At 37.6% G+C, this 14,442-nt stretch overlaps 1 protein-coding gene across 1 annotated transcript; it reads left to right on the top strand.

Moving 5' to 3' along the window:
- The first annotated feature begins 2,520 nt into the window (after positions 1-2,520).
- LOC106104625 (splicing factor 3B subunit 3) lies at positions 2,521-13,619 on the top strand. Its single transcript, XM_013284721.1, has 17 exons — positions 2,521-2,713; positions 2,964-3,208; positions 3,457-3,627; positions 3,786-3,980; positions 4,276-4,750; positions 5,017-5,174; positions 5,375-5,551; positions 6,027-6,334; positions 6,815-6,970; positions 7,156-7,340; positions 7,522-7,688; positions 8,038-8,242; positions 8,436-8,575; positions 11,328-11,560; positions 11,920-12,370; positions 12,592-12,866; positions 13,429-13,619. The coding sequence occupies exons 2-17, from the start codon at positions 2,983-2,985 to the stop codon at positions 13,567-13,569; spliced, it is 3,663 nt and encodes a 1,220-aa protein (XP_013140175.1). The 5' UTR covers positions 2,521-2,713; positions 2,964-2,982; the 3' UTR covers positions 13,570-13,619.
- The last annotated feature ends 823 nt before the right edge of the window (positions 13,620-14,442 follow it).

The raw sequence follows: 14,442 nt of genomic DNA on the forward strand, positions 1-14,442 counted from the left end.
AATTATTATTAAAAATAGATTAAAGTTTAATACATAAAACTGAGCTTTTCAACAAATTAAAATTATTAATTTTTCATTCGTTACATGGAAAAATTCTTATTTAATTGCACGTATCATCATCATCACCAGCTCACTAGACGTCCCCACTGAGGGGAACCTACCCTAAATAAGGGGTGACTAGACCCATAGTCAACCACGCTGGCCCACTGCGGGTTGACTTCCCACATGTCTTTGAATTTCTCCGATATGTCCAAATGAAAATTCGAAAATAGATAATCACATTGGTACAGCGGGATTCGTTCCCAGGACCTGTAGATTACAAGTCAAGTGTTTAAACCCCTCTGCCACCGACGCTAGAATTGCATGTGTAATAATCATGTTATAAAAAAGGTAAATATATCAAAATTACTTACAAACTGCGGTAGGACACATCATTGATACTCTTAAACTTATCTCTTCACATTTTTTCTATAGTCGTCTATATCATTGGCACATGTGATTATTCATTTAACTATTTTTATAAAGCTAGCTATACAAAAAAATATTGGTTCACCGCCAGTTTACAAACATTGTCCAACACAATACTATATAATTGACATTAGTATATCGCATTGACGGTCAATTCAACAAACACGGTCACGGTATATGTTATGCTTGTAGTTCCTCGAAACTCTAACAAAACACACGAGACAATGACACGTGCCGGAACCAAACATTCGTGAATCAGGCAACACTTCATGCTTGTAGTCAATTGTTGCTCTTTTATCTCTACATAACACTATTTGTTTATTGAAAAACGAAAAACTCTGCTGACGGTGGATTATTATCGGAGATACTCGTAAATTAAAATTTAACAAAATTGTTTTCGCCGTGTAAGCCAGAAGGTGACTATGGAATTATTATACATGTAGATTATCCAGAACTTACCCTCGCCATGTTGCGGAAAATGAAACATGTATAAACAACATGATATAATTGAAAAAAACAAAGACAATTGAAGCACACCCAGGCTAGGGTTTTTAAATTTGCAAAAATCACAAAAAACATTGCCCTACTGTCTTCGAGTGTAAACCTATACTAATACTATAGAGAGAAAAGATTTGTGTTTTTGTATGCATTGAAATAACTTAAAAACTACTAGTCCGATTTCAAAAATTCTTTCATTATCAAAAATCCGCGATATCAGAGAGTAACATAGGCTAAATTTATTAATTTCACGCGGGCGAAGCCGCTAGCAACAGCTAGTAAACAATATATTTAATCACATAATACTACCTCAAGGTACATTCTACAAACGCAATTGGTATGTAAATTGCTTTCAAGATATAATTGAAGATATAAATATAACTCAATTATTTACGTGGTCGCTGGCATTTTAAAATCAGTCGTATAATATAGAGAATATTCACAATATTAAAATATATGCAGCGCATAGCACAGGTATGCATAAGAGTGGATTGGTCTAAAATGTGACAGGCTATAAGCTTGTAGCTACACTCTAATACTAAGAAAAGACGACAGTATCAAACATTTTTTACTAGTGTATCCGTGTGACTTTTTTCAAAATAAATATCGCAAAATAAATTGTTCAAATAAAAACACATTTATTTATATACAAAATAACAGAACAGTTTACAGTATACTGGCACACAAGGTAACCGTTGGACAATAATAAAATACGCATTGAATTTCTTGTTGACGGATGATCCAATAAAGAACGCGGCGTCTCAAAGTGAAATGGGTCCGAATACTCAGGTGTGCCCTCGCGTCCCCCGCGCCCGCCGCCCCCGCCGCCCCGCCGACCCCAGCCAGGCCCGCCGGAGAACAGATACATTGTGAAGCCGCGCCGACACAAAATAGAATTAAAAGACCGACCACAATGGACCAAAGACCTCTTTCAAAATATACCCAATACTTATTTGGAACTGTTAAATTCCGTCGAGATTAAATCCTCAGGTGTTCTCACATTAAACATTTATGAGAAACATTTAGTATTGAATAAGTTTTTAAGTACGTCTAAATTAAAAAAAAATCAACACATAGTTATAATACTTTATATAATTCAAATAAATTCCACCTACGCGACGATATTTTTCTCAAACGTTGTCGATTGTTATTTGTAAATTTAATAGTGCGATATCGTTAATTTTTAGGACTCATTTTACCTACTTTTGGGAATTTAACGTTAGTGGTAAATCCAAGTAAATTGAAAAAAATTAACGTTATGTCTTTCCGATTAGGAATGGTCAGCAGTCTCATTTCTTTGATTACCATATCAGGCTAAAGTAGGTAAAACTAATCTCAGGATCCTACATGCATAACGCCATCTGTGAGAGTATTCAATTGTCCACATGGGTGAGCTTATGGCCAATAGATGTCGCCCCATACCAAACAACGCCATCTAGCATCCAGTAGCTTGCTAACCTATTTGATACTAGATGGTCTTGTTACATAATTATCAAAAAATATATATAATGGCAACCCCAAGGTTATAAAAGTCGCCGCCATATTTCAATCTGGCCCATTTTGATTGGTCTATTCCGTTGGCGTCTGCTCTTTGCGGCGCTTATTCGTGAATTCAAGCATGGAGCCAATACTTTGCGAGGCGTCGGTCACCGGTGCGGCAGCCATTTTGCGGTGGCTTACTTATGAAATTTTAAGAAGTGAAATATATCGTGCTGAATTGCTGCAATCACATTTGTTTTTAACTAAGGTAAGTGTCTATTTTACTCACAAACTAAAATGCTTTATGTATTTGAGAATATTTGCACTAGGTATCTCCATGATAGATTCTCTCATCTATCGTGGTCGTTTTTACAGTGCAATAGTAATTTGATGCTCACCCATTCGAAAGCACAAGGAACTCTCTGCTTTCGTCAGTTACGAGCCTTACATTTTCAATAATGTTATATTTCAGAATTTATTCTTGACCGGCAATGTATTGACTATAAAATATTTTCTAGGATTGATGTACAATTGAAAATGTACCTTTACAATTTGACTCTGCAAGGCTCTACAGCCATTACTCATGCGGTGCATGGTAATTTTTCTGGTACAAAACAACAAGAAATAGTGATATCACGTGGAAAAACTTTAGAGCTGCTTCGACCGGATCCTAACACAGGAAAAGTACACACATTGATGAAAGTGGAGATATTTGGCATCATACGATCTATGATGTCATTTCGTCTTACCGGCGGCACTAAAGGTGAGTGACCTTTTAGCACGTGTTTTGATAACCTATGCACCCATGTGGTTACTGCATTATCTTGCTCCATGCGCCTGTTGCAAACAGGCGTGTGGTATAACTTAAATGCACAGATTATATCCAACGCGTCGCTCTTGGCGATTTATTTTAATTGTTGGGATGTATGTAGTGATGGTACAAATTTTTAAAAAAAAATTTATTTGTAATTTGACATACTAGTACGATACTAAGGTTTTTATTGTTTGCAGATTATATTGTGATTGGCTCAGATTCGGGCAGAATTGTTATTCTTGAATATATCGCAAACAAGAACATTCTAGAGAAGGTACATCAAGAAACATTTGGGAAGTCTGGTTGCAGACGCATTGTTCCCGGACAATATTTGGCCATTGACCCCAAAGGAAGAGCGGTTATGATTGGTAAGTAATACCTTGGGAGAGGTAAATAACTTAACAGTAGACCTGTATTATTGTAATGAATTAAATCTACTACTCCGACTAGTGCAGACTTTTTCCAAGATTTTTTCATATGAATGAACTTGCTGTGTGGCTTTGATACAAATTTTGTCATTTCTTAGGTGCAATAGAAAAGCAAAAGTTGGTGTACATTCTGAACAGAGATGCGGAGGCTAGATTGACAATTTCATCACCGCTAGAGGCTCATAAATCTAACACATTGGTTTACCACATGGTGGGAGTGGATGTTGGTTTTGAAAACCCAATGTTTGCATGTTTGGAAATTGATTATGAAGAAGCTGATTCTGATCCTACTGGTAAGTTTTGTCAACTTTTTTTTTTTTTTTTCACTTGTAATCCACAAAACACTTATCAGCACAAGAACTAAAACTTTAATGTTAATCTTTTCCTACTTGACCTACAATTTTATTCACTATTACAAAGTATTGCTCCCAGTTTTGTTGAATTTAATAAAAAATTTTAATGATTATTTTGAGGTCCGTGTTTCCGACTGCCCATGACGTTAAACCCTCACACATATGAACACAATAAAAATATTGTCTCAAATCAAAAGTTATAAATGAGTGTGTTTATAATTATTTTTCTTTACAGGTGAAGCTGCTCAAAAAACACAACAGACATTAACATTCTACGAATTAGATTTGGGCTTGAACCATGTAGTGAGAAAATATTCCGAACCATTGGAGGAGCATGCAAACTTTCTTATAACAGTTCCTGGAGGCAATGATGGTCCTTCTGGAGTGCTTATATGTTCAGAAAACTACCTAACATACAAAAACTTGGGTGATCAACATGACATCCGTTGTCCTATACCAAGAAGACGTAATGATTTGGATGATCCTGAAAGAGGAATGATATTTGTATGCTCTGCTACACACAAAACTAAATCCATGTTTTTCTTCCTGGCACAAACTGAACAGGGTGATATATTTAAAATTACAATTGAAACTGATGATGATATGGTAACTGAAATAAAACTCAAATATTTTGATACTGTGCCTGTCGCAACATCCATGTGTGTATTGAAAACTGGATTTCTCTTTGTCGCCTGTGAATTTGGTAACCAGTAAGTATTATAATCCCTTCTAAATGTTTTTTTTCATTAAAGTTTAAATTAAAGCAGCATATTGACATGTGAGGATAGTATTTTCCTATTCTGACCTTTTTTTTAATATGCTAGATTAATTTATCTCTGAACCAAGGTCCTACCTTACGTATGAGGTATGTGCACACTGATTTGAGATATACACTTTTTATTATTATAAAAAATTTAATTCTTTCCAATAGGAATCTGGCAATAGTCAGAATTTTAATTGAAGTTTTGTTTTTTAGCTACTTGTACCAAATTGCACATTTGGGAGATGAAGATGATGAACCGGAATTCAGTTCTGCAATGCCTTTAGAGGAAGGAGATACATTCTTCTTTGCTCCCAGACCTCTAAGGAATTTAGTTTTGGTTGATGAATTGGACTCACTATCACCTATATTAGGTAAAAACCCATTAAATCAGTTTAATATTTAAATAAAAAATTGGAATCAAATATTTCAAATTTTAATGGAATTAATGCTCCATTAACATTTGGATAGAATATATTTGAAAAAAAAAAGTAGAGAACTTTTCCATTAAAATGTAAATTGATAATTTCAACAAATTTTTTTGTAAATTCTGTAATACATTATTTATTTGTAGCATGTCGCGTGGCGGATTTGACTGGCGAAGATACACCTCAAGTATACTTAGCATGTGGTCGAGGACCTAGATCTTCTTTAAGAGCTTTAAGACATGGTTTAGAAGTAGCAGAAATGGCGGTCTCTGAACTGCCAGGCTCTCCCAATGCTGTATGGACAGTCAGAAGACACAAAGATGGTGAGTATTTAAGTAAAAAATTGTAATTATCTCCTAATTTAACACTATACACATTTTTAAAATAGCCTTATCAAGTTGTCCAGCAAATCTGTGGAAGATGCAATAATTCAGAAATTTTGTTACAAAATTCAAGACTAAATGTAAAAAGGATTAAATCACACAAAGGAGCTTAATGATTAAAAAAATTGGTCCGTGTTACTGAAATGCCGTGACGTTACCAATAACCACATATGAATGCTCCTCTTTATCAACAATTACTAATAAAACCCTGGTTGTTTGTCAGACATAAACACCAGTGGTTTTTATTTTCAGAATCTACTATCCGGCGATGATCAGATGCTCCCATCAATGACAAAGGTAGGCATCAGAAACTCCATTATTCATCACTGGAGGCTGCAACGGCAAAGAAGAGTCTACATTCACTGACAATTAGTAAAATTTCAAATTTTGCATTATTTTGTTTCTTTGGTTACAGAGGAATATGACTCTTACATCATAGTGTCGTTCGTGAACGCGACTCTTGTGCTGTCTATTGGGGAAACTGTTGAAGAAGTGACGGACTCTGGTTTCTTGGGGACCACGCCGACGCTGTGCTGCCACGCGCTGGGCAGCGATGCTTTAGTGCAAGTGTACCCGGACGGTATAAGACACATAAGAGCAGACAAACGTGTCAATGAATGGAAGGCTCCGGGCAAGAAGTCCATCGTGAAATGCGCCGTCAATCAAAGACAAGTCGTTATTGCACTTACTGGAGGAGAACTTGTGTACTTTGAAATGGATCCTGTAAGTTCATTATTTTAAACTAACTATATTCAATATTAATGATTGCACACATACATATGTGTGCGCGGGATAAAAAAAAAATCGTCACTCACTTGTATTTTTTGAGTTTATTACATACAAAAATACAATCTTTCCTATTTATACCATCGGATTAATTTTTACCAATTCATTGTGAACTAAATCAAATTACAATATGAGTATCGCAAGTAACAACCGACGTGTTTGCATGTGCACGCCCCCGGGTGTGTGCATGCGAGAGTGGAGCGTAGCTGTCAGTGCAGTGATGTGCCCACAACGTCGCAGATAATGTCTGTCTCCCGCTCGCGGTAGAGACAGGCACTCGGCATATTCCATAGCCTAACTGGAGTCGTTCAGACTGTGAAGGAGGCAAAACCATGCTGTGGACAAAAAAAAATTAAATGTTAACCTCAAGATGACCTCGATTGCAAATTCTTGACTAATATTTCCTATTTCTTATAGACTGGGCAGTTAAATGAATATACAGAAAGAAAAAAACTATCATCAGATGTGTCTTGTATGGCGCTAGGATCTGTAGCGACCGGGGAACAACGGGCTTGGTTCTTGGCTGTTGGATTAAATGACAACACTGTCAGGATTATTTCATTAGACCCATCGGTAAGTTACATTTGAACTGTTTTTTTTTCAGATATTTGTTTAATATGATGACACCAGGACACCACTGAGTATCATTGATTATAAAAACCTAAATGCGTTATTCTCTATACTGCTGATTGAATTTTTTATGCATATAAAATAAATGATTTATTGTTTCAATACTAAACATTCCTTATTGATTGCAGGATTGTCTAGCACCTCGTTCTATGCAAGCTCTTCCCGCTGGTGCAGAGTCTCTCTGCATTGTTGAACAGCCATTTGAATCTGGTGCAAAATCTGCACTACATTTAAACATAGGTTTAAGCAATGGTGTACTTCTGAGAACAACTTTAGATTCTGTCAGTGGGGATTTAGCTGATACAAGGACTAGGTAATGGACTTTAATTTTGTGTCCTAAATATATTAATTTTCACCAATGATGTCAACCTTATTCGCTCCGTGTTTCATCTGAAAAACATTGACGATTAATTAACCAGATCTGAGGTTACTTACAAAAATTAAATTATTTCATCTGACCAAGGAGAATATTACAAAAATTTGTAAAATTTCAGATACTTAGGTTCAAGACCAGTGAAGTTATTCAAAGTGAGAGTGCATGGTGCGGAGGCAGTTTTGGCTGTGTCGTCTAGGACTTGGCTGGGATACCATTATCAAAATCGCTTCCATTTAACACCTCTCTCATATGAATGCTTGGAGTATGCGGCCGGTTTTAGTTCAGGTAAATATTAAATTAACCATATTGAGTTACGTAACAACCGACGTGTTTGCATGTGCATGCCCCCGGGCGTGTGCATGCGAGAGTGGAGCGTAGCTGTCAGTGCAGTGATGTGCCCACAACGTCGCAGATAATGTCTGTCTCCCGCTCGCGGTAGAGACAGGCACTCGGCATATTCCATAGCCTAACTGGCGTCGTTCAGACTATGAAGGAGGCAAAACCATGCCGTGGACAAACACTTTATTATTTCTTTTTATTTTGTAAAGGAAATGTCAAGTTATAATTAAAATTAAATGGTTTTTTTTTTTGTACTTTTTAATTTAACACAATTAACACTGTTCCTTTTTGACAGAACAATGTGCGGAAGGTATTGTCGCCATTTCGTCGAATACTCTAAGGATTCTTGCATTGGAGAAGCTGGGAGCTGTGTTCAACCAAACTTACCTGCCCTTAGACTATACACCTCGCAAATTCGTTATTAACTCTGACAGCAATCATATTATAGTATTGGAGACTGATCACAATGCATACACTGAGGAAATGAAAAAGCTAAGAAGGTAAGTTTTGGAATTGATTTTCAGTTACTCATATTTTACTTTGTTCAGAAATTTAAATTTCTTCTAATGATGACAACTTTACACACAAAACCTGAATTCGATGTTGATACTCCTGCAGTACTGATCTTTCCTAAAAAAATATATTATTAAAGATATAGTTTAGTGTTTTCCTAAATGAAGTTAATTATTCCAGAGTTCAAATGGCACAGGAGATGAGGGAAGCTGCGACGGGCGGAGGGCCGGAAGAACAACAGTTGGCCAATGAAATGGCAGATGCCTTCCTATCTGATGTGCTGCCAGAAAATGTATTCTCTTCACCGAAAGCAGGAGCGGGTGAGTTGAATTTTTAAACATCAAAGCTAGCTAGCTCTTTCACACACTAAGCATGAGTTTGTAAACTCTTGGGTTGCTCAACACTTGCTAACAATCGTTCGTTTTAACTAAACAATCCAACTGTTCAGTTATAATTGAAGGTGTGTAGCAGGTTTAATTTAGCCACATTCTCTGGGCAAGAGTGTATTATGTCGACGAACATGCTCGCTCTAATCGATTGTGGCGATAACAATTCCTTGCGTTAATCCCAGATGACTTGTGTAAGTCATTTGATTCAAGCATAGGATACATATGTTATAATCAACTAGGCATTGTTCATAACTTGGTTTTCGAATTTTAAGAATAATATTACTATGATTTTGTAGCTTTCTAACAACAAATGGTTTTTAAATTAGTTTAGTAGTTTAGCAAATCCAAATTTTACTCTATGCAATATTAATGTAGATCTATACTAATATTATAAAGAGGATAGATTTGTAGTTTTGCATGTATTGAAACAACTCAAAAACTACTTGGCCAATTTCAAAAATTCTTTCACCATTAGAAAGTTACTTAGTCAGTGACTAACATAGGCCATTTTTTTTTGTTTTACGCGGGCGAAGTCGCGAGCAACAGCTAGTATACAAAATTTGGTAGTTTAATCCACCGTTTTTATTAAAACAGCTGATTATTTTAAAATTTCATCTATAAGAAGCTCGTAGAGGCCTAGGTGTTTCTAGTATTTTACCAGTATATAGTAGGGATGTTGGGAATATCCGCATCCGCAAATGCGGAACTTCCGCATAAATTTGGACATCCGCATCCGCATTAATCAGTGCGGTTGTTCATGCGGATGCGAATATCATACAAGTAGCCGGGCAGTGTTTCTAGCGAACAATTATTTAGTAGCCCCTATATGCAATATCCAAAAGTTAACCGTTTTCGAGTAATCTTCATTTTTCGATTTTTTCAAAATAAGTCGAAATTGCAACTTCAAAAATTTATTTAAAAAAACTATCAATGAAAACTTATTTTTTTCTTCAGATTTATAAAAACCATTAAACACTGATTATTTTACAATATAAAAACATCATTTATCTGTCCAAATTAAAAAATGCGAGCCAAAGAAACATTTTACCTCAATATTTTTCGAGATTCTCATCCAGTGAAATGCCTTAAAAACAAAGAAAATAATTATGGAACTTAGTCTGCAGATTTTTTTAAAAACATGCCCGTTTCCTAAGCTCTCCAAAAATGCATAATAACCAGGAACTTGTCCTCACTGTAATAAACACATGATTTCAAAGGAATCCGGCGGTATTTATACTCGAATTAAAGTTACGGTTGGTTTTGAAAACTCCCATAAAAGTATTTAAAAACAATAACAAACGTAAAACAAACTAAGGGTGAGTTGCACCATATCGCCGGTTACCGTTAAAGTTAAAATTATTTGTAACGGTAATATTTGGAATAACCTTAAAATTTACTAAGGGTGAGTTACATTAACTAACTATAAACCTTAACCAGCACATTCCCGATGGTTACGTCTACGGATGTTCATGATATTCGCTACACCAGTTTTGCGCTGGTCAAAATGACGTCATATTTGACACTAATCATAACCGCCCGATTTTGGGCGGTTATAGTTAGCGTTACGGTTAGTGTCAGTTCGGTAGTGTCAACTGTCACAAGCTCTTATCTTCAAAAGCACAAATAATGGAAAAAGTAATGGAAAAAGAAAATCTCTACTATTATCCTATACGTAATCCAGAAGAATAAAGTCTTGCGTGCTCGGAAATAATGGATTTCCAAGATGGAACTCGAAATTTGGCCAAACATTCAGTTTGGACAAATTTCGAGTGTCTAAGGCCATAGCAACAGCGCTTGTCCCTTTTCTCTTATTTAAAAAAATGTCCTCCATAAAAGGTCAATTTATAATATGCATTGACAGGACAATTTATAATATGGAAAATAAATAAGATGCATTTATATTTGTATAATTTTATTGCTTCATTTTTGCTACATATTTGAGTAGTAAAGTAAATACAGTTTCAATAATGGACCAAACTAGTTTATTTTCACAAGAGTTTGCCATTTTCTCCATCTTCGTGGGCAAAAAGTTTATTTCACTATAAAATACCATGCGTATGATACATAAATATAATCGGCGAAACATGAATTTCCAAACATTTTAATTTACGTAAATGTCATTCTTGACACCAACTTGACACTTTAGTGACATTCAGGTTTAAATGTTTCCATTTTAAAAACGAAAAACACATAAAACCTCTGTGAGAATATGTTTTTGCACTTGTAAAACCCTATTATAACTTTTACGATAACCAGCGATTTGATGCAACTCACCCTAAAAATACAAGTTTAAGTAAATTGAATTAATTTGAAAAAATCGAAAGATCAAGATTACTCGAAAACGGTTAACTTTTGGATATTGCATATAGGGGTCAAAATTATCACAAATGATCCCCTCTATTACCTCCTAACGGGAATACGTCTAATCAATAACCCTGTATACTAATGTTTGATTAATTACAATAAAAACATTATTAATTAAGTTAATATTACAATACAAATATAAATATTAATAATAAAGGCTGAAATCATGATGATGATGATGACGGTTTACATATTATCTTAACATCCGCATCCGCGGATGTGAGCCCTCAAAACTCCGCATCCGCATTCGCATCCGCGGATGTGAAAAAATCAACATCCGCAACATCCCTGGTATATAGTATAAGAATGTGTGTGGCAGGTATGTGGGCGTCTCAGATCCGCGTGGTGGAGATGGGCGGCGGCGCGGGCGGCGCGCAGGCCAGCACGCTGTACAAGCTGCCGCTGGAGCAGAACGAGGCGGCCGTGTCCATGTGCATCGTGTACTGGACTGCGCACGCGCACCTCGGCCTGCCGCACCTCGTCGTCGGCGTCGCCAAGGACATGGTGCTCTCGCCCAGGTCCTGCAGCGAGGGCAGTCTGCATGTGTACAAGGTACCTATCTCGTACGTCATGGGGGTTGCTAGCCGATGATTAGGTCTAGTATGGGCAGCTGCTATATGGTCGTACATTTTTTTTTGTATTAAAATAACTCTAAGCTACTGGGCCGATTTCTAAAATTCTTTCACTATTAAAAAGCTATTTTATAGTGCTGAGCAATAGAGGGGCTATATTTAAAAAAAAGACGAAGTTGAGAGCAACAGCTGGTATTTATATATCTGCAACATATTTTATTCTTTATCTCACTGATACTGTCCTGGCGACGCCCAAAGTTACAGTTATAGTCTGCGGTCCGCAAGGCCATTCTGGCTAATCTCTATTTATAGTATTGAACAATAGAATGTTTGTTCTAGATATTCTCCAGTACTGGCAAACTGGAACTAGTCCATAAAACACCAATAGACGACTACCCCGGCGCACTGGCCGCCTTCAACGGCAGGCTGATGGCGGGCGTCGGCCGCATGCTCAGGATGTACGACATCGGCCGCCGCAAGCTGCTCAGGAAATGCGAAAACAGACACATTCCAAATCTAATCGCCGACATTAAAACTATAGGCCAGAGAATTTTTGTCGCCGACGTACAAGAATCAGTATTCTGCGTTAAGTATAAGAAGAGAGAGAATCAATTGATTATATTCGCCGATGATACAAATCCGAGATGGATAACGAACACTTGTGTACTGGATTACGACACAGTCGCGATGTCCGACAAGTTCGGCAACGTGGCCGTCATGAGGCTGCCGCACTCCGTCAGCGACGACGTCGACGAGGACCCCACCGGCAACAAGGCGCTCTGGGATAGAGGTGAGTGTCCTAAAGCTAACAGCTTCTCAAATTATTTAAAACATTGTTTTATACAACTAATTTAACATTTGATTTTACTATTCAGATTCTAATGATGATACCACAAATTAACACATGCTAGACTAATGAAAATAAATGATTATTTTAAAGTTCTGAACCCATTCTCCACATATTAATACACCTTATATCTTGACAATTGAGTAATGACTGTTTACTATTAGGTTTACTGAACGGAGCGTCTCAAAAGGGCGAGGTGGTGGTGAACTTCCACGTGGGCGAGACGGTGACGTCACTGCAGCGCGCCACGCTGATCCCGGGCGGCAGCGAGGCGCTGCTGTACGCCACGGCGGGCGGCGCGCTCGGCGCGCTGCTGCCCTTCACCTCGCGCGAGGACCACGACTTCTTCCAGCACCTCGAGATGCACATGCGCAGCGAGAACGCGCCCCTCTGCGGCAGGGACCACCTCTCCTTTAGGAGCTACTACTATCCGGTCAAAGTAAGTTCAACGCGACTACCGTTTCTTATGCGCGGTTTGCACTTGCCCAGTACAGGTGGTTCTGCTCTGTCTGGCATAGTGTGAATGCTGAGGCCATACTTTATACCTGGCCAAGATTCAAACCGGGCATTCAACAACCACGTGATCGGATGTCTTAGCTCTTAACTTAGCGAGTCTCGCAGATTTTTTTAAATTGAGACGCAGCAGTAGAATATAGTTGAAAGGTATAGTATCCACAGTAAGTCAACAGCTGCGTGTTATATCGTGCAGTTGTGTTAGACTGGTGGCAGAGCAGGGCGGGGCGGCGCGGCGCGCGGCGGCCGTGCTGGCGGCCGCGCTCCCCGCGCCTCCACCGACCACTTCCTGAGAGTCGGCCACGCGGCGCATCCGCCTGTCCGTAGTATTTGGAATGTACATTTATATTACAACAAACTAAAGTCGAGGAAGTTTATTTCATACCTATTTTATAAAATTGTTTAAATGTTCACATTTTCACGGTCCAACTAGTGTGTGAATATGTGCATCTGAGCCGACCTTGAGAGAGTAAATGCTATTGTTTCAGAACGTGATAGACGGCGACTTGTGCGAGCAGTTCAACTCGCTGGAGCCGGCCAAGCAGAAGGCCATCGCCGGCGACCTCGAGCGCACGCCCGCTGAGGTCTCCAAAAAACTGGAAGACATTAGAACCAGATATGCATTCTAAAGTGATTACCTCTTAATAACATTAAGTAATAAAATAAGTTTAGTTCCTAACCTTTGTCTTATTTCTAAAAAACCTGTATGTCCTATACGTATTGAAAGCAAGAGTATCCCTTATCTCAAAATTTATCTTTATACGATTGAAATTAAATTCAAGTTTTCAACAGCAAACCTTAAAACATTAAAATGAAACCTTGTTTAAATTTTAATTTGAGATGTTTTGAATTTCTGGAAGGACTAAATCTAATTTAGTTTTTTGCCGACAAACGCTGTGTCGCGTCCTTGCGTTACGAAACGTCAAATTGCCGCCTACACTACATACAATTTTTTTATCAGAATGGTGTCTGATAAATTATGAAATACGGAAACTAGTGAAAAATCAGCTAAAAACGACTACTAAACCGAACCCGTATAGGTCAATCTACTTACATATTCTGTTAAACATTTTTTTTCGTCGTGTATAAAAATAGCTAAATGCCGCATACGACTTGAGATGGTGACGTGGCTCTGGCAGCCTAGGGTCGTTGTTTTCTCTGACCCACTTCGTAAGGTAGGTATGTGGAACTACACCCCTGCCACAAGTCGACGGAAACGTCAGCCTGTGTCGTTTTAGCATAAATCACTACGGATACCTTATGAAAACAACAAGCACTCGGCAAATATATTTTACACGTCTTTATGTACCTGGAAAAACTAACTTTCGACTACAATGTATAGTGTGCCGAAATATTACTGGGGGTGAAAAAGTAGTCATAACCATTTAGATTTTTTATCGTACAATTTAGTTTTCGTATGTAAATTTCTAGTAACTAGGTTTGTGAAACTGGATTTTTTTGGAGATTTGCTATCTAGTAATGGGCTATACAAAATATTTGCA

This window comes from Papilio polytes, unplaced genomic scaffold (assembly GCF_000836215.1).
Source record: "Papilio polytes unplaced genomic scaffold, Ppol_1.0 DF823510.1, whole genome shotgun sequence".
NCBI lineage: Eukaryota > Metazoa > Arthropoda > Insecta > Lepidoptera > Papilionidae > Papilio > Papilio polytes.

Excerpts from the sequence above, each read along its gene's own strand:
- LOC106104625 (XM_013284721.1), top strand. The coding sequence starts at position 2,983 with ATGTACCTTTACAATTTGACTCTGCAAGGCTCTACAGCCATTACTCAT. Across the intron at positions 3,628-3,785 it reads AGGAAGAGCGGTTATGATTG|GTGCAATAGAAAAGCAAAAG; the intron begins GTAAGTAATACC and ends GTCATTTCTTAG. Across the intron at positions 12,867-13,428 it reads GCTACTACTATCCGGTCAAA|AACGTGATAGACGGCGACTT; the intron begins GTAAGTTCAACG and ends CTATTGTTTCAG.